Source organism: Petaurus breviceps, unplaced genomic scaffold (genome assembly GCF_028583685.1).
Source record: "Petaurus breviceps papuanus isolate PSGF00001 unplaced genomic scaffold, PetGlider_PUasm1.0 90919, whole genome shotgun sequence".
NCBI classification, from domain to species: domain Eukaryota; kingdom Metazoa; phylum Chordata; class Mammalia; order Diprotodontia; family Petauridae; genus Petaurus; species Petaurus breviceps.
Window position 1 is genome coordinate 22,928,196 of NW_027187378.1, and position 20,333 is coordinate 22,948,528.

The 20,333-nt window shown below is 40.7% G+C and overlaps 1 protein-coding gene across 1 annotated transcript in view; it reads right to left on the bottom strand.

Annotated features, from left to right (window-relative positions):
• ACOXL (acyl-CoA oxidase like) overlaps positions 1–20,333 on the bottom strand; it is a 553,504-nt gene that overhangs the window by 70,234 nt on the left and 462,937 nt on the right. The window contains exon 17 of the mRNA XM_069075565.1: positions 6,951–7,021. Within this exon, the coding sequence (XP_068931666.1) occupies positions 6,951–7,021 (71 nt within the window). The remainder of the gene's footprint in view (positions 1–6,950; positions 7,022–20,333) is intronic.

The window sequence follows — 20,333 nt, forward strand, 5'->3', positions numbered from 1 at the left end:
AAGGACACAGCTCTTCTTTACTCCACTGGTGACTGGGAAAGCATCATCTTTTTCATCCAGAACCTGTGTGAGTATGCCATCATGAAACTAGTATACATTACTGATGAAATTCTTTGAGCTATCTAATTTTGCCATGATCCCTCATTTATTTGCCATATTATTTGCCATAAGCCCTCATGACTGACAGTATCAAAAGCCTTGGTTAAATGAATGAATACTGTGTACAGACCTCTGTTCTGCTCCTGGCATTTTCCCTGGAATTGTCAGGCAGCAAACACCATGCCAACCACTCCTTAGCCCTTTCTGAAGTCACATTGGCTCTCAGGAAGATAACCACATTCCTGGTTAAGGATCAGCCAATTAAGGAGGACTCTGGCAAGAATCTTGCCAGCAATGACTAGGAAAGAGGACAGCCTGTTAGAGGCATACTCGGTTTCCTGGAGGATAACTTCCTTTTGCCATATAATTTGGAAGATTTTAGTCAGCTTTTATATGAACAGTGCACCCCTTTGCCTTACACATTTTTGCTGGGATAGTATCAGTGCCAGATGCTTTGCCATTCAAGAGGAGCCTGATGGCATTCAATACCTCATCTTCACTTGGAAGTTTGGCTAGAGAGGGATTGACTACAACCTGAAGTTTAAAGTCAGTGTCTTCAGCATTGGTTGATGATGGTCTGTTGAGAATACCATGGAAATGTTCAGCCCAATCTCTCCAGGAACATGTCCATATCACTTATCACTATGGCTCCATCAGTGCTGAGTAGCTGAGATGCACTAGAGGTTTTTGGCCCATAAATTGTCTTCAGGGCATCATAGAAGTGGTTTGGATTGTTGCTATCAGTGTAAAATTGAATCTAATCTATTAGCCTTCTTACTGAGTCAAGAATCCTTCATCTCTCTAAGATTCATTCGCACTTTACTTTTGATGGAATTAAACATTACCTTCTTAGAGACAGATGAGCTCTCCTTCTGGCGAACCCTGAGGAATTCTCATTTCTCATTTAGTAGCTTCTCAATTTCCCCATCATTTTCATCAAACCAATCTTGATGTTTGTGAGTGTTCTGGCAAATGTAGTGCCAGTATAACAAGTCTCTGAAAGCTGCCCACTCCTTTTCTGCTCCACTGTTGTTGTGTGCTGACTCAGCTTTTCTTTCACATCAGTAATAAACCACTCATGCATGGAGAACTGCTCTAATCTGTTGATGTTGAGTCTCCTGACAGCTGTCTTGCCTTGGGGCTTCTGCTTTTGTTGAATGCAAATGCTTAGCTTAGATAGGATGAGTCTATGATCAGTCCAGCACTCTGTGCCACATATTGCCTTCATCACTCTCACGTCCTGCCTGTCTATTCTTACAATGCCATAGTCTAGTAAATGCAAGTGCTTGCCACAAGGGTGAATTCATGATGTCTTCTTGAGGTTAAGTAAGCAGAAGACAGTGTCAGTGATGAGATCATGAGAAACACGTCTTTAGTACTAAGGGACATTGCTGTTGATGTTTCTGACTCCATTCCTCCCAAGGACTCCCTGCCATGTCTGGTAGTCTGTGCCTACTTTGGTGTTAAAATGACCCAGAGCTACTAGCTTGTCTTCTTTTGACACATTGATGATGAAGGTCTCCAGGTCTTCAGAGAATTTTTCTTTTACCTCCTTAGAGTTTGTCATGGTGGAAGCATATACATTGATGATGGTGGCATGGCACTTTCCTGCAAGTGGCAATCATCTTGTTACCTTCCTCATGTGCTCCTCATCATAGTGGCCACACCAGAAAAATGTGTGTCTGGCTCTGGCTTCAGTAAACTGGTCTTATTTGTAAGCCTTGTTTTACTCAGGGCTGCTATTTGGGTGTAGGACCCACTGAGTTCTCCCACAACAAGAGCTGTTTATCTCTCAGGTCTACTAGATTTCAAGCTGTCCATGAGTGTGTGCACATTCCACGTGCTGATGGTGAGTGAAATTACCTTTGCAAATTTTTTCTTTTACATATTTTTTGTGTTTCAACTGCAGGGTGGGATCCTCTCCTGCCACAATAAGCAGGTGAGAATTGAGTGAAGCACATGATTTTTAGACTGCCTTTTCTAGCCCCTTCCTCATGCCAGGAGGCAAGCAATGTGGTCCTTTTATTTTTTTAATTTTTTTTTTTGGCTTTTTGGAGGGGGGAAGGTAGGGCAATTGGGGTTAAGTGACTTGCCCAAGGTCACATGGCTAATTTTTGTGTTAAGTGTGTGAGGCTGGATTTGAACTCAGGTCCTCCTGACTCCAGGACCGGTGCTCTATTCACTATGCCACCTAGTTTTCCCAATGTGGTCCTTTTAAAAAGATACCAGGGGGCTGCCAAATTCCACTGCTGCTTCAGTCCAGTGAGAAGAAAACCCAATGCCCAGGACTGCCTGTGTGCAAGGTTGTGGCTACAGCTCCCAATGTATCCTCACCTACTGCTTTCTCACCCATAAAATAGTAAGATAGGAAAATGCTAAAACAGTTAAATAGTAAAATAATAATGTAGTGCAAGATGGGTGATATCTTGACTTGCACATGAATTGAAGTGAGGCAGAGTTGCTCAAAGTTGTCAGCCTCGCTCTATTACAGTCAAAAAAGACCAGTGCAAAGACAAAAACTGAAGCAATTTTGGCAGTGACCTGGGATGCAGTCAGTGACCTTGGAGTGTCTGACCAAGTTCTAAGTACTCCATAGTACCCGGTTCAGTCTTTCATATAGCCATCGGAACAAAATGTTCTCATTTGTCCATTCTACCTGGGAAAGTCTTCATGTGCTTGGGAGTATGTATCCCTCTAACCACTGCCAATTTTCAGGCCTGATGGGGCAGCTCATCTGCTGAGACGGTTTTACTGGAGGGTAGCTTCTGTGTATGCTATAACTTCTTGGAGCCACAGGTGAGAGTTGAGTGACTGGTGAACACCAGAGGCAGTTGAACAGCCCCAAGAAGGGCTTGCCAGCCCTCCCAAAAGAGGCGCTAGTCCTCCCTGAGCACCCCATATACCCAGGCTTACAATACAAGTGTCATTCTCCATTTCTCCTTTTCTTTCGCACCCCCTATCTAATCTGTTGCTAAGGTCTATTGATTACACTTCATTCTTTCCTCTGACAGTGCCATCACCCTGGTGCTGGTCCTTATCACCTCATGCCTAGACTATTGAAATAACTTGCTGGCTGGTTTCCTTGTCTCTGTAGACTCACTCAAGTTCTCCACTCAGCTGCCGAAGTGAACTTCCTAAACTTCAGGTCTGACCATGTGTCAGTCTGTCTGTCTCCTTCTTCCCCCTCCTCTACTCTCTCTCTCTCTCTCTCTCTCTCTCTCTCTCTCTCTCTCACACACACACACACACACACACACACACACACACACACACACACTTACATATACTTCTTATCCAACAAACTCCAGAGGCTCTTTATTACCTCCAGAATCGATGCAAAGTCCTCTGTCTGGCATTCAAAGACTTTTATATCCTACACCCCCCCCCCACACCAGGTATTCTTTGATGCAGTGACACTGGACTCCTTGTTCTCCTCCCATAAGATACTATATCTCCTGACTTCAGTAATTTTCTCTCCCTCCTTATTTCTACCTCCCTGCTCCCCTGGTTTCCTTCAAGTACCAGCCAAAATTTCATCTTCTAAAGGCAGCCTTTACCAATTCCCCTTAATGTTCATGCCTTTGCTGTTGATGATGTCCAGTTTGTCCAGAATATATCTTCTCTGTGCATAGTTTTTTGCATAGGGTCTTCCCCATTAGACTATGAGCTCTTTAGGAACTTTTTGACATTTATTTATATAAGCCTTTCTTTCTACCCCTGGCACATAGTAGGTACCTAATAAATGTTTATTGCCTTACTGATATGTGTAAAGTGCTTTGCAAACTTTAAAATGCTATGTAAATGTTAACTTTTCTTAGCTAACCAAGTAGTTGGCATGGAGTCAGTTTGGAACAGTCTAAGAATCAACAAGCAGAGAATCATTTAGGGTCAAAATCTAGAGCCAGAAAGATTCTGAAAGGAGGGCCAGGGAGGTGAGGGTACTTGTCCAAAGCCATAAAGTTAACCTGATGGTTGGAAGCCCATCTCTTTGTTCCAGCACAGTGATCTACCCTCTTCCAACATGCTGCCTCTTCTGCTACCATGATGCCTGACAGTTCTATGGCACTTTAAAGTCTGTAGTGACTTGGCCTTGCAAGGCCCAACACTCTACTCGTGGCCTTCTCTATATGACCATGTATGAATTAAAACAGGGGTCAGAAAACCCTTTAGCCCTAAATGGTGACACCTTCAGGATTAAGAAATGTGTGAACCCTGAAAGTCCTAAAGAATAAGCAGGAAAGAAGAAAAAAAAATTAGGAGAGAAAGAGAAATAATGATACCTGATATATCTATAGCTCCTTAATGTTAAGCACATTACGTATGTTATCTCATTTGACTCTTACAACAACCCTGTAGGTATATCTGACAGGTATTATTAAGTCCATTTTACAGATAATAAAACTAAGTTATCAGAGAGGTTGTGACTTGGTGGTGAGTCCCCTCTCAAAAGAAATCTTCAAGCAGGGGCTAGATGACCACTTATCAGTTATGTTATGTTAGGGATTATTCCCTTTGGGTATGGGTTGGACTGGATGGCCCTGAGGTCCTTTCTGACTCTCAAATTCTGTGATTCTGTGACTTGCCCACAGTCAGACAACTAGTAAGTGTCAGAGTGGATTATGAAATTCAGCCTCCTCATTTCAGATTTAGCATCTGTCCATTACACCATGCTGGCTCTCCTTAAGATGGGGAATGGGACAATAGGAGATGAAGAAGCCAAGAGAGAATGACACCCCCCCCCAAAAAAAAAAACCAAACAGTGAAATAAAGAGAAATGGTAAAGACAGAGAAAAGAAGAGGTTACATATGGTAAAGAAGGGCATGATGTTACTAATAATTGCTGATCAGTGACACTCATGGGCCAGGTTGCCTAGAAGAATGTGTGCCGATCTGTATCGAGGTTGTCCAGATGTCCCAGCAGCAAATTTTAGGCCCCAGAAAGATAACAATTATGTAGAGTAGAGGTCCTGGATTGGTTTTGTGTCATGGACCTCTTTGGCAGACTGGTGAATCCTGTGCACCCTTCTCAGAATAATGTTTTAAAATGGATAAAATAAACAGGATGGCCAAAGGAACAAATTATGTTGAAATAAATTATTAAAAAAAAACAACAACCCTTAATTTTAAAGTTCAAGAACCCAGGTTAAGAATCCCTGACCTAGAGGGGAAAGTTTGGGCCTCATGTGTTGAAAGAATGGCTCAGATATGGGTCAGAGGACCTTAGAGCTGGAATGTATCTTGGGGGATCCTGTCATTCTCTTCATTTTTACAGAAGAGGAAGTTATTGCCCTGAGAAGTGAGATAATTTGTCCAAGGTCACAGACAAAGAGCATAGGGAATCTTTTAAACTTTGAGTAAAGCTGGGTGACGTCTCTGCCAGATAAAGGGAACTCTGCTTCCAATGTACTTTTTTGGATTCTACGTGGATCCTGTGTGATGTAGGTATGGCCAACCCAGAATGGTCTTCCATTTTGTTGTTCTTCAGTCGTGTCTGACTCTCCATGACCCCATTTGGAGTTTTCTTGGAAAAAATACTGGAGGGGTTTGCTGTTTCCTTCTCCAGCTCATTTTATAGTTGAGGAAACTGAGTTAAGAGACTTGCCCAGCGTCACACAGCTAGTAGGCCAAATAGGAACCAGGTCTTTCTGACTCCAGACCTGGTGCTCTATCCATATCACTGCCTGTCTGTCCAGTCTTCTATTAAATGGGCCCAATTTTCAGAAGTGAAAATTGCACTTAAGACTTGCACATTTTTGCTTCAATATACATCATCATAAATGCAAAGGTTTAATATTACCAACATTTGCTGGTGTATTAAATGTTAAAAGTTTTTAAATGAGGGACCCTAAATACTTCATCTCAAACAAATTACTTAAAACCCACTTACAGAAACATGACATGTTTATTTATTTATTTTTGTTTTCCACAGTTACTAGTATTTGATTATAGGATTTAGTCCCTGGTTTGATGGGTAGAGACAGTGTTTTCCTAGTAGTACAATGTTAGAATTGTCAGCAGTTAAATCTTCATGCCCCAAGTTAATGGCACATATATTATCTTGGGGATAGTGGGAGTGTCAGCCTTCGGAGGTAAAAAATGAATATTTTGCATATGTGTGTGATTTTGCTACAATCTATAACTGTTTAATACTTTCATCTGCATTCCTGTACAAGCTTCTCTTTGTTCTCTGTGCTTGACCAAACTATTCAAAAGCATAGTTTTAAATAACTCTTGCATATTGTTGGACAAACACTTTTATGTTTTGGATTTAGCCTTGCATGCAACCTAAATGTTGGTGATAGTAGACTTTGCTCTTTTTTAACCTGGAAGAAATTTTTAAAAACAACAATAACAATTATGATTGAGGATGAATAAAGCCATGCTTTTCATCAGCAGCAACAATTCCATCTGTAATATGTGTCGCCTAATTTGTATTAGCAATTCATTGTAGACACAAAAGTGAGGATGAGGGACACACTCAAACCCTTGCCTTAATTAAAAAGTATAGTAGGAGACATAAAACATGGCCAGCTCTCATAAATCTGCTAAAAAAAAAAAGTCAAGACACTGTCAGATTAGTTTAAATAGAACCAACTGAGATCTCTGGAGAATTAAATAAATTCCCTGGTAGTATTTGACAACCACTTTCCTGTCACTCTCATGAACTCCACAGGCAGCAGTTGGGCTCATTAACCAGCAACCCTCCTACTCGCCGATGACAAGTTTATCCCCACAGAGTGTAAAAATTCAGAGATGATAAATTTACTCCCTCTTGTAAAATGAAACTATCCTCAGAGCAATAAAAATGCTAGGAGGCTTTAAGAAAATAAGCACTTTATCTGATAACCTACCTTCATTAACAAAGTCTGGTCCTCTGGAACAGGGCAGCTCCCCACTGCTAAGGAGAACTGTTCTAAAGTAACTGAAAAAGAAGAAATTAAAATGGTGAACTGGTTTACATGAAAACAAAAAAGTTTTCATTTTGGTGGGCAGAGGAGCATTTATGTTGTAAAATACATCAACTACCATCGAAAGTACATCGACTACCATGTCGATCTTTCTTCAATTTTCTCTTCAGAAACAACAACACAGTGATGTACATTTCTTGAGGGCAGAAGTTGGGGTTTTTTGCCTTTTTTTATCCCTGGAATTTTATACATAGTAGGTATTTAATAAATATTTGTCAAATATTGGTGAATGAATAAAACCCCCCTAGTAATGCACTTGGTATATATTAGAATACTATGTACAGTTAAATCTTATTTCTCATGGATACAGGGATAGAGAATATTTCTATATAGAGGACATAGGGGTAGTGTGAGGAAGTCTTACACTAACACAAGTTTATAAAACCAGTCGATTCTTTGTCCACTGAAACCACCAACATTATTAGCACTGAGCAGTTTTCCATCACAAAGTTCACTGAATTTTCTGGGGACCCATTTAAAATGTCTGAGCATGAATCCATCTTCAGGTTCTTTCCTGGTAGTATGGCAACATTTTCCTATGTGATTTTTTTTAATGAAGATCACAATAGTTCATGTATATATAGTACTTTTAAGATTTCTAAAGTGATTTTTATCTATATTATCTCACTTGGTTCTCCATGAGGTAGGTGCTTTAATTTCCTTAATTTTACAAATAAGTAAATTGAAACTCAGAAAGGTTATACCCATGGTCATGCAGGATTTGAACCCAAGTTTTCCTGACTTCAAGTCTTTATCTATTACTCTGCTCTGTCTTCCCTTATGTGAATTCTGTAAATTCTCAAAATATTTGCAAGTCAATCTTTCCACTGACATACTATCTAAAATGAAGGATAAGTCATTCTTTCTAAAGATGAGCCAAGAAAAGTTATGGAGAAGGAAATGGCAAACCACTCCAGTATCTTTGCCAAGAAAACCCCAAATGGGATCATGAGGAGTCAGACGTGACTGAAAGTGACTGAACAACAAGAAAAGTTATGAAATATGAATTAATACATTTTGATTATGAAATTTCTGCAAATACTTCTTTAGCTAAAAAAAAAATTATGGAATCTTAGCATTGGAAGGGACCTCCAAGGTCATCTACTCTAACTTGCACCCAAGCAGTAACTCCCTTTAGCAAAGCCTTGACAAATAGTTATCCAGTCTCTGCCTGAAGACTTCCAATGAGGAAGAATCCTCAGTCTTCCAAAGGAACCCATTCCACCTTTAAAAAGTTATAACTGTTAGGAATATTTTCTTTAAACTGACCCAAAATCTGCCTCTTTGCAATGTCTACCTTGTGCTTACACTTCTAACCTCCAGAGCCAGGGAGAGCATGTCTAATCTCTTTTCTATGTCAGTCCTTCAGAAACTTGAAGACAATTATCATGTTCCCTTCACCCCATCTCCTTAAATCTTTTTTTTTTTTTTTTTTAGCAATCAGGGTTAAGTAACTTGCTCAAGGTTACATGGCCAGTTATTTCTGGGTGTGGTGCTGAGTGTCTGAGCCCAGGATTCGATCTCCAGGTCCTCCTGACACTGGAGCCAGTGCTCTTACTCACTGTGCTACCTGGCCACCCCACCATCTCCTTAAATCTTATCTTTTCAAGCTAGATGCTTCCAGTTCCTGAAATTATCCTCCTATGGGATGGTCTCAAGACTTTTAACCTTGGTACCATACTATTCTGAACAGGCTCTCATCTGTCAATGTTCTTCCTAAAATCAGGTAACCAGAATTGAATACAGTACTTAGATATGATCTAAAGCAGAACACTGTGGGACTATCACCTTCCTTATGACGTGATACTTCTTTTAATTCAGCCAAAGATTGCTTTATCTTTTTTGGCTGCCACGTACCATTGTTGACTCACATAGAGCCTTCAGGCCACCCAAACCCACAATCTTTTGCATCTGACCTTTTGTCTAGCTACACTTCTCCCACCCCATATTTCTGCAGTTGAATTTGAAAACCTATGTGGCTGTTGTCCTTTAAAAACTAAAATTAATTTAATAGGCTACACTCATTTTGCAATGGTAGGATAACTGATTAATATACAATGGTGGCAATAGTTTTCTGGAGAAAATAAAAACAGCCTTAGCTTCTTATAAAAAGATTTTCACTGAAATTGCTAGGTTCAATGGAATAAAAGCTTTTGTTAAGCACTTACTGCCAGGCTTTAGATGTACCATTAGAGGTTCTGGTTAAGACAACAGGCCCCGTGCTTCCTTCTTCATTCACAATGGATGACTAAAATGTATACCTATTAATGGCCTCTCATTCCAGAATGCCATTTCTAAGCAGTGAATCACCATAAGTAATTACTCAGAGCAAATGCTCACCCGTTTCTCTCTCAGGAGTGCTATTGCAAACTATGTCCAATACTAAACTTCTTTTATTCTCAACCGTCAGAGGTCTAGAAAGCCTAGACTAACTAAACAGCAGAGTTGTTTTGAAAAATTATGTCCGTAATGATACGCTGGGAAAGAAGCATTAAAGAAGGCTCCAGGAGCAAAGACATAACAAGAGGAAGATCAGAGAGTAGAGGAAGTTAAAGAGTTCCTTCCTGCATCTTCAACAATGTGGGGATGCCATTGAGATAGAACAGGGTTCTGGCTATTACTGTAAGAGGAGCAAGAGCTGGGAAAAACACACACACAATATAAGTCTCATCCTTTACTTAAAAAGAAGGTAGCATGACATCAATGGAGCCATGATCTTGTTTAGGTGAGCATTCCCTCTGAGGGTACAGATCATAACATATCCATGTTTTCTTTTCCTTTGTGATTCTTATTCATGCCCTTCCATCATTCCCCCTTAGAGAAGTTCCCCAAGACACTGGTGGACCTTCCTCTAGGTCAGAGATACTTAGTGTGTGTGTGTGTGTGTGTGTGTGTGTGTGTGTGTGTGTGTGTGTGATGAGACTCTGCCAGTCTGGTAAAGTTTATGGGCGTCTTATCAGAATCATGTCTTGAAATGTACAAAATAAAATACATAGGATTACAAAAAAATCTGTTACATTGGAATATAGTTATTTAAATTTTTTTTTTTAAAGTTCAAGGACCTCAGGTCAAGAAGCCCTACTCTGGGTCTTTTCACATTCTCTGGCTATCAGTAGAGCGTAAGCTATCCATTCTTGGCTCTCACTAGCCATCTGACCGACCTTCTTTTTTGATAACACACTTCCTGTATTATGTCTTTTATGCCAATTGTTACAGACGTCACTGGTGATGTGCTTCAGCCTATTTACTCCTGCTGTGCATCTCTCACTGCCCTTTGGGTCACTCACCATTTTGATTGGATAGGAAGACTATTGAATGAGAACATATATCTTGGACGGGCAATGCAGATGGACCCAAAGCTAAGTCCAGAATTCAAAAGGAGGAAGAGGGAATTGAATAGGAGGAAGAGGGTACACTGGATTGCATTTGTGGAACTGCACAGTGCTTTTGACAATTCCAAGCTGCTCCTTCACACAAAAGTACATCTTTTTAACACCAATATGCTTCTGGTGATGCTATTTAATTATGTAGCACGGTTTATCATAATAAGTAAGTAGTATAAGAAGTAAATAAACCAATCCCCCGCTTTCCCCCCTAATTACAGCTCACATTTCTAGAGATTTACAATTCACTAAGCACTTTCTTCCTAATAGCTCTGTGAATTAGGTAATACAAGTGTTATCATCTTCATTTTTACAGGTGAGGAAAATGAGGCAAAAACCCTGAATTTCTATTTTCACTGAAGTTTCTATTCCACTGTGAACAAATCTGTTTACTTTGAAAACACTCCCTTTGAGAAAGAAGCAGTGGACAGAAAAGACTGTGATGCCCAGGTAAAATGATCACAAAGTAAATACAACTAGGTCTAGAGATTACAACTGGGCCTCAGGAGACCCTGAGTCAACTCCCCAAACTCCCAGTCATCCCCAAACCCAAACAGGTTTGCTGCTTAACTACTGCCATCCAGACTAGCTTCAGTCACATATGAAGTAGCTTTTTATCCTCAGCATCAATATTGTCTTTCATTTTGTGTTTGTCACATGGATCATAGAATTAAAGCTGGAAGAAAACATAGGGCTTAATGCAATCCCTTTATATATGAGGAAACTAATTCCCAGGGCAATGACATAAATTACCCGAGGTCATATGGATAATAGCCTCACTGTGATTCAAACTCTGGTCATTTGGCTTTAAATCTAACGCGCTTTCTGCCACAGCATCATGCCTCTTCTTACTCTCACGACTCTGTTATATTATACACACCATCCCAAATGCATCAGACAGAAGCCTCCAACTGATATGATAAATGACATCATAGTTCATCCTCCATATGAGAAATCATGTCCTTTAAACCTCAACTTTAAACCCTCCTCCTTGAAGACTATGAAAACAATCTCACACTTAACCTACAGGTGTCAATAGGCCTCCATTACTGCAGCATCTCTACAAACGAGAATATTATAGCAAATATTTAACTAAGGCCAACTTTAACTATACAATTACCAGCCAATAAGCCAGTGTTAAGTACCCACTATGTGTCCAGCAGTCTGCTAAGTGCTGTGCTAAGATAATCTTGAAATGAATCAAATGAGCTAGTGAAAAAAGTTAAATATAGAAAAAGCACATTGATGTTATAGCACAACACTTAGCACATGGTGGACACTTGATAAGAATCGGCTGAAATAAATTGTTAATTTATTCAGATAATTTATGTGAGTTCTATCTTCACAAACCTTCTGGACATTAACCAATGAATATAGCTAGGAAGGTCAACATGAGCTAACGTTGACATTAGCCATGGTTTAGATTTTAGTTGTAACATGCTATGACATGACTAAAGAATGAACTCTGGCTAACGTCTGAGGTGAGGGAACTAATGTTTAGACGCCTTTTCAAGATTAACAATTTGTTTAGGTAAAGCTTTATATTTTGTTTAGAGCACATGGCTTATGAAATGCAAACCTTGTCACCTTGAAGACCTCATCTATTCTTTAACTACTGTCTCTATGCCAATGACTTCCAGATCTATACAATTTGCTTGCCAACTCCCCTAATCTACACTCCTATATTTCAAACTGTTTGCAGGAATCTTCACTTGAGTGTCCAGCTGTTACTTTGAACTAAGCATGTCCCAAATCAAATTCATCAACTTCCCTAAACCTATGACTTCTCTTTTTTCCACCTTCCATTTCTATAAATGCCACCAAAAAAATCTTTCTAGTCCCCTAATTTCACTGAATCAATATTTGACTAGTTGATTCAGTGGATAGAACACAGAACAGGAGAGGAGAGATTTGAGTTCAAATCCTGCCTGAGACAATTATTAGATGTGTGACCCTGGACTAATCACTCCATCTTTTTATGTTTCAGTTCCTTCTTCTGTAAAATGGGGATAATAATAGCACGTCCCTCACAGGATTCTTGTGAGGATCAGATGAAATACTATAAAGTAAAAGTTGTAAACCTTAAAGTATCACAGAAATAATAGCTGTTATTGTTATTCCCTCTTCCATCTTTCATGGTAATTACTGTCATTAATTTTTTGTTTAAAATATTTAAGATTTGCTCCTTCCTCTCCATTCTCTTTGGCAGAAATTCTTTAAAAATTTCCTAAAAGACCTCCTGGTCTTCAGCTTCTATACCACCACTGTCTTCATGTCACTTTCCTACTCAAACTACAAATGTTCCTCATTGCCTATAGGCTCAAGCTTAAACTCTTCATCCTGACATTTGTGATATCATATTAATTATATGTTGCACTTATTAATGTATTATAATTTAGCCTTATTTTACCTCTACAACATACTTATTCAGGCTCCCCTTTCTTTTCTACTTCATCATAGTGAGTGTTTGGATTTTGATGGCTCAGAGTGAACATAAATAGCAATTGTTTCTGATCTGGCCAGAAACCCTGAGGGTCTTATCCTCCCAGGTTGATTTTTTTTTTGAGTAGGTAATAGAGGACATTTTTTGGTCCCATTTTTTACCTAGTCCTAATCCCTGAATGGGTGCTGTCTCAGACAAACTGTAAAATGGGGATAATAATAGCACCTGTCTCCCAGGGTTGTTATGAAGCTCAAATGAGATAATAACTGCAAGCCTTTCTGTAAACCTTAAAGTGCTATGCAGATGCTTGCTGATGCTGCTGTTTTTACATCTGGAATGGACTTCAGGGTTCATCTGGCACAACCTTGTCATTTCACAGAGCAGGAAACTGAAGTCCAGAGGTTACATGATTTGTCCACAGTCCTGGAGGTGGTTGAACCAGGTTTGATGCAAATAAGTGATAAACACTAACTGAGTGCTGATAAAGTCTTCTTCCCTTTAAGTTGTTGTAACCACATTGCTTTCCATGGTTTTCTATCAGTTGTTTCAATTGTCTTCAATTAATTAAATCTATTTCCAACAAAAGGCATGATTTGACATCTACAAATGGCAGTACAATTACACTGTAACAGACTACTTCCAGTCTTCTCGGTTTCTTACATTCCTTTGGGTTCTTAGATTCTGGGATTTTTTTTAGAGGAAAGCTTTATTGGTAAATTGAATTAAAACAACAACAAGGACTTAAGAACTGAGTGGGACCACTCATGACCTTGGTTCTGGTCCTTCTTTCATGGGCCATAAGGAATGAAATGAACAGAAAAGATCATTCATCTGATCTAGGTGTAGACAGGGATGTACCAGTACGGATGCTTCTCCCCAGGAGGGAGATGGTGATGTTGGTAATACTAATAAGAGCCAGAATTCATACAGTATGCAAAGCATTTTATACATTGTCATTTGATGCTCACAACTACCCAGTGGGGTTTCTGTTGTTCAGTTGTTGTTTAGTCATGTCTGACTCTGTGACCCTGCTTGGGATTTTCTTGGCAAAGATACAGGAGTGGTTTGCCATTTCCTTCTCCAGCTCATTTTACAAATGAGGAAGCTGAGTCAAACAGGGTTAAATGACTGCCCCAGGGTCACACAGCTGGTAACTATCTCAGGCCAGATTTGAACTCAGATGAGTCTTCCTGACTCCAGGCATGTGCTCTAGCCACTGTGCCACCTAGCTAGGTACTATTATTATCATCACCATCTTACAAAGGAAGAAACTGAATCTGACTTGTTCAGAGCAAAGTGAATATCTGAGGCATTTTCTAAACTCAAAATTTCCCAACTTCAAGCCAATCACTACTGCCTAGCTGTCTAGCTATTTGATCTAGAGAGGAAAACATGGAAAGAAAAAAAAACAAACCTGGAAGATTGTGATGAAAAGGAAAATGGGATGAGGGATTTTAGGATTACAGATTCAGAGCTGGAAGGCAATGTGGAAATTACTTTATCTAAGGTTCTCATGTTACACATGAGGAAACTGAGGCCCAGAGGTTACATGACTTTCCCAAGATGATACAGGTAGGAGCAAAGTCAGACTTGTCATGTAGGTCTTCTGATTCCAAGTCCAATACTTTTTTCAGTGTTCCATGGAAAGAAACTATTGACATCCATGAGAAACTTGACCTCAGTGTATTTCAGACTGCATGGACCCTAAATTTATATAGGTATCCAATTGCTTAAAACAAAACAAAAACCCCAGGAAAGAAAAAATAAAAAGGGAATGAAAAGAATCAATATCATTCATTCATTTGTCTATGTAAGGAAGTACTTGTAAGATGGCTGACTGAGCTCCAAGTAGGATGATTGGCTGAGCTTGTCCTGTGGATTTCATGTGGACTCTAGTATGCAGAAATTCTACGCTGGAACTTTTGCTCATCTTATCAGAGTCCTGGCACCTGGACCTCTGTCCTCACTCTGGGGTACAACTGGGTTGACAGAAGATGAAGAGTCCATGGTGAGGATGGCAAGATCACCCTTCACCAAACAGGACCTTGCCCTTTGAGAGCTGATTCCTCCATGATCAGACAGGAAAGACAATCCATCTGAAACTACAATCCAGTCTCAGCATGGGTGAATCAGTCAATCAATCATTCAATCAACAGACATTTAAGTAGTTACTATGTCATTGGCACTGAAAAAACAAAGACAGGATCAAATAGTCCCTTCCCTAAAGAAGTTAATATTCTATTGGGGAGATAGTATATACACATATAGAATTAATGCAAGGTATTTTTGGGGGGGACTAAGGGGGGAGGCACCAGCAGCTTAGACAGGCATCCTGAAAGATCGCATGTAGAAGGTGGTATTTGAACTGAGTGAACTTTCAAGGAAACTAGGAATTCTGAGTCAGAAGTGAGGAGGGAGTACATTCCAGGAATGGAGGACAACCTGTGGGAAGGCACAAGGATATGGGACAGAGTATTACACGAGAAGACACTAAGTTTGGCTAGAACAAAAAGATGAATAATATATAATCAGGCCTGGAGAGGTAGGTTTGTTGTTCAGTCACATTCAACTCTTCATGGCCCCATTTTGGGGTTTTCTTGGCAAAGATCCTAGAATGATTTGCTATTACCTTCTCCAGCTCATTTTACTGAAGAGGAAACTGAGGCAAACAGGGTGAAGTGACTTGCCCAGGGTCACACAGCTAATAAGTATCTGAAGCCAGATTTGAACCCAGGAAGACGAGTCTTCCTGACTCTAGGCCTGGGACTCTATCCACAGTACCACTCAGCTCCCCAAAAGAGAGTTAGGTAGTAGCCAGATTTTTAGGGGATTTAATTGTCAAAAGGAAGAGTTCATATTTTATCTTAAAAGTAATAGGGGGTCATTGGAGTTTATTGAGCAGGGAAGTGACTCAACTGGGCCTGTGCCTTAAAAACATCATTTTGGCAACTGTGTGGAAGATGGCTTGGAAAGAGAAGAGATTTGAAGCATGGAGACCAATTAGGAAATTATTGCAATAATTACAGTAAGATTTGCTAAAGGGCTTGAAGTCAGGAAGCAGCTGTGTGAGTGAAGGAATGAGGATGGGTGTGCAATCTTGTGGAGGTAGACTTGACAAGAGTTGGTGTACTGGTGCTGCAGGCCAAAACTTAAACACAGTACAGCTGCCAAAGGCTGATAAGGAATGCCCCTCCTCCCTCTTGCCCCCAGGTGGGTGATCTGGGGCTCAGGTGCAGGTCCTCAGTCAGGCACTCATCTGGAAAGGAGAGGTTGCCTTGCTTGCCCCTCAGACCTGAAGGAAAGGACGTTTACCTCCCCTGGGATCACCTCTGCGACGGCTTACCCACCATTCCTTTGCAGACAATGGAACCCCGACCTACCAGAAGTCAGGCTCCTTATGTATCTTTGTACAGCTGTGTAAGTAAAGCCACTGCTTGACGGCACACTTAAAGCCCTGAGCTGCTTTATTGCTTTCCATTACAAGAGTCTGAGACTGGTATGGAACACTGCAATTTGGGAGAAGAGGATTGCTTCCCCTCAGGGGAGTCCCAGCAGCTGGCAAGCCTTCAGTGTTGGTGTCCAAGAGGAAAGTCAAACCTTTCAACCAGATTGGGATATTTATGCTATTGGGACAGAAAAGGGATCATCTTTCAAAGTGGAATGTCCAGGCCAGTGGTGGGGAACCTGTGGCCTCCAGGCCACATGTAGCCCTCTAGGTCCTCAAATTCGACCCTTTGATTCCAAACTTGAAGTTTCACTCAAAGGGCCACTACAGAGGCCCCAGGTTCCCTGCCCCTGGTCTAGGTTTCCTTGGTTCTCAGCAGCAGGAAGTGTTAGACACAGGGAATGGTTGGGTTGGGAGAGGTGATAATTAGATAGGCCTGTTGGTTTTGGGGCAGTGTACATTGACTTGGGTAGCTAGGTGGTGAAGGATCCATCCTGAATTCATCTTTGTGAGTTCAAATGCTGCCTCAGACACTTATTAGTTGTGTGATTGCTGGTGAGTCCCTTAACCCTGTTTGCCTCAGTTTCCTCATTTGTAAAATGGACTGGTGATGGAAATGACAAACCACTCCAGTATCTTTGCCAAGAAAACCCTAAATGGGGTCACAAAGAGTCAGACGTGACTGAAACAGCTCAACAACAACAAACCAAAGGGGAAAGACTAAGAAGAAAAACTGACACTGAGTGAGAGGCCTTTTATCCTGGCCTGAAATTCTAGAATGGACTGAGCAGCCCCAAGCTGGCTAGAATGAAAGTCCTCTGACTTCAAGTAATAATAATAGCTGCTATTTACAAAGTGCTTTCATACCAGCAGTGATTATGACACAGCACGAACATAGTGATTTAAGGTCTGTAAAGCTCTTTACAAATATTGTCTTATTTTATCCTTGCAACAACAACAGCAGGTAGGGGCTCTTATTGTTCCCATCTTACAGATCAGGAAACAGACAGTTAATAGTCAAATGGCTTGCTCAGGGTCATACAGCTAGTAAGTGCTAGTCAATTTTATATTCATGGTCCTATTTTATCTTTAAAACAAACAATATGAGATGGGTGCTATTGTTATCCTCACTTTACCATTGTAGAAACTGAGGCTCAGACAGTTTAGCTGTCCATATGACAATGATGACTCATCCATAGCCACACAACTAGCAAATGGCTAAAACTGAATTTGCACCCAAGTCTACCTGACTACAAATCCAGCGCTCTACCCACTATGTCACGTTGTTTGTGACAGTGGCTCTCCCTACACATTCCTTCACTATGTCTCTCCTGTACACTCCCTCCTCTGTGTTTATATAGCCATAATCCATTTGGGTCCTCATCAGCCTGGATTACCGAAATAGCCTTCTAACTGGTCTCCTTCCCTCAAATCCTTCCCCACTTCCAGTCTATCCCTGACTCAACTGCCCAAGGGATTCTTCTAGAGTGTAGATGTACCATGTCACCCCCTGCTTTTTGAGTTCCAGTGGTTCCCTCCTAACCTCCAGGATCTATTTGGCATTTAATTCTCTTTAATAACCATGCCCCTTCCTTCTTTTCCATTCTTACAACATTTCACCCCCCTCCTCACACTCTACAACCTACAAGTTGATCTTCTTGCAATTCCTCAAACATAACCTTCCAAGGCCATATCTCCTGGCCTCCTATCCCCATGCCTCCTACCTGTCCTTGTTCCCTCACCTCCACTACTTCTGATTCTTTCCAGGTTTAACTCATATTGATAAAGCCCACTGAGATTGAAATGGAGCTACTTGACTATGCCTTTAAACCCAAATCACTCTGAATCTCACTGATTGGCCAATAATAGGCCCAGCCTAAGCCTCACTTGTTCATTGTTTGGGTTTTGATGGCTCAGAGTGAGTGTAAATAGCAACTATTTCTGCTCTGACCAGAAACTCTGAGGGTCTTCCCCTTCCTTACTGATTCTTTTGTGAAGGCAAAGTAGGCCATCTTTATCTTCAATTCTTAATTAGCCTTTAACTAATAAACGGGTGTTGCCTCAGACAAACATACCTGACAAAGACCTTAGCTTAAAAACGCCAAGGTCTCCCACTGCTTGTGGGGCCATCTCTAGCCTTCCCGACCTGTATTGCCACTGGACTCAGAATGATTCTGGAGAAGAGAGTGAGGCTGATGACTTTGCACAATCCTGCCTCACTTAAATCTAATTTACCCATAAGTCAAGACATTATCCTCCTGATGCCACTGGTTCTCTTCAAAAGACAAACAACATACTGAACCTTCTTTAAATGACCTTTTCCAGTCCCTTCTCCCCCACCCCCAGATGCTACTGCCTTCCCTTTCAGATGATCTTCTGTACATCTCTTGTATGATGAACTCAGTTAAGTCATTTCCACCATTAGAATGTAAGATCCTTGAGGGTAGGAACCAATTCTCATTTTTCTTTGCATCCTCCACAACTTAGAACTACTCTATAGTAGGTACCTTATAAAAATGTTTGCTGATTGACTGAAAAACTTCAATAAAGATTTTTATCTGCTGACTTGTCAAAGTTGGATCCCTTCCTAGGTCCTAACCTGGTCCATCCCTTCTGAACAAATCTCTGAGAGTATCTGAGAAGGAGATATTTCATAGTCTTCTCTCCCCTCCCTGCCATGGGACATTTGTCCATTCCTAAATAGGGCACTATCTAGTTCTTTGATGTCTTGAGCCATAATCAAGGTCTGGGCACTTTGATGGCGACTGCCAAAAATTCCTCCTTCTTTAAAGAATTAGGTGATGTCAACTTGAAAACTCATCATGATGCTTCTCCATCATCCATGCCTACATGGGTTGTGCAGTGTGACACGCTGCATTTTCTCACTTTGAGCAAATGACAGCTTTTGTGGGTTTGTTTTTCTGTAGTGGCTGTTACTCTAGGTTTCTGAATTCTCCCGCCCACCTCTTCTTCTAAAACATAACAAAGAAAAGATAAAAAAAATTTTTTTTCAGAGAGAATTTCAGCTTTGTTTTCAGAGTCAACACAGAGAGAGGAAATCGAATAGGAATTTGAAACTTTTTTTTCCCCTTTTGGCAACCAGAGGCTTGTGTGTGGTATCTAGTTTTGTGGTGGCATATGGGTGTATACCATTTACCTTCTTTTCTTCATCCCAGGTGATCTGTTCCAGTGAATATACAGGACACTGAAATGTACAGTGACCCTCCTCTTCTCTTAGGTGGCCCACATGTCTTTGCCTCTCATCTCATTAGGGCTGAGCCCAGTAGGGTTACATGCCCTTTAGGGCGAAGGGTCACAGACTCCCTGCTACACAGGTCTTTTGAGCAGAGAGCATGAAAAAGTACGGATGTTTTGGCATCTGAATGAAACCAGTAGATTTTTTTCCCTAAAAAACAATCATTAAGCATAGAAGAAAACAGGAAGAAATGTTTTACCCATTGATTTGCAGCAAGCAAGAGGAGGAAATGAAACTAGCAGAGATTGGTCCTCTTTTGGCCAAGAAGGTTACTGTGAGGGTCGGGGTGAGGGTAGTGGGAGGTGTTTCAGTAATGTAAAAACATTCACAACGGGGCTTGGGCATTTCTGCCTGTTTCCATCCAGGAATAATGCAGTACAAATGAGACAAGGCCAACAATGCTGAGTCCTATCCTTCCGAAATATAAAAGAAATAAACGAGAGAAACAACTTTACTTTTAGGAAATACAAATACGTTTGACCCAACAGTTTTTTTTATACCTTAAAGTACTAGGTAAATCGAGTCCCCATCATAATCCTTATCCTCCCCAAGGTCACCAAATTGCCTTCCATTCCACTCAACAAGCATTTATTAAATGCTTATTTGGAGGCAGTATGGTACTGTGGGTAGAGGGTCGACCTTTTACTTAGGAAGGGCTGGAATCAAGCCTAGCCTCTGATACATACTAGCTATGTGACCATGGATGAGTCCCTTTAACTCTTAGTTCCCTAGAGAACTT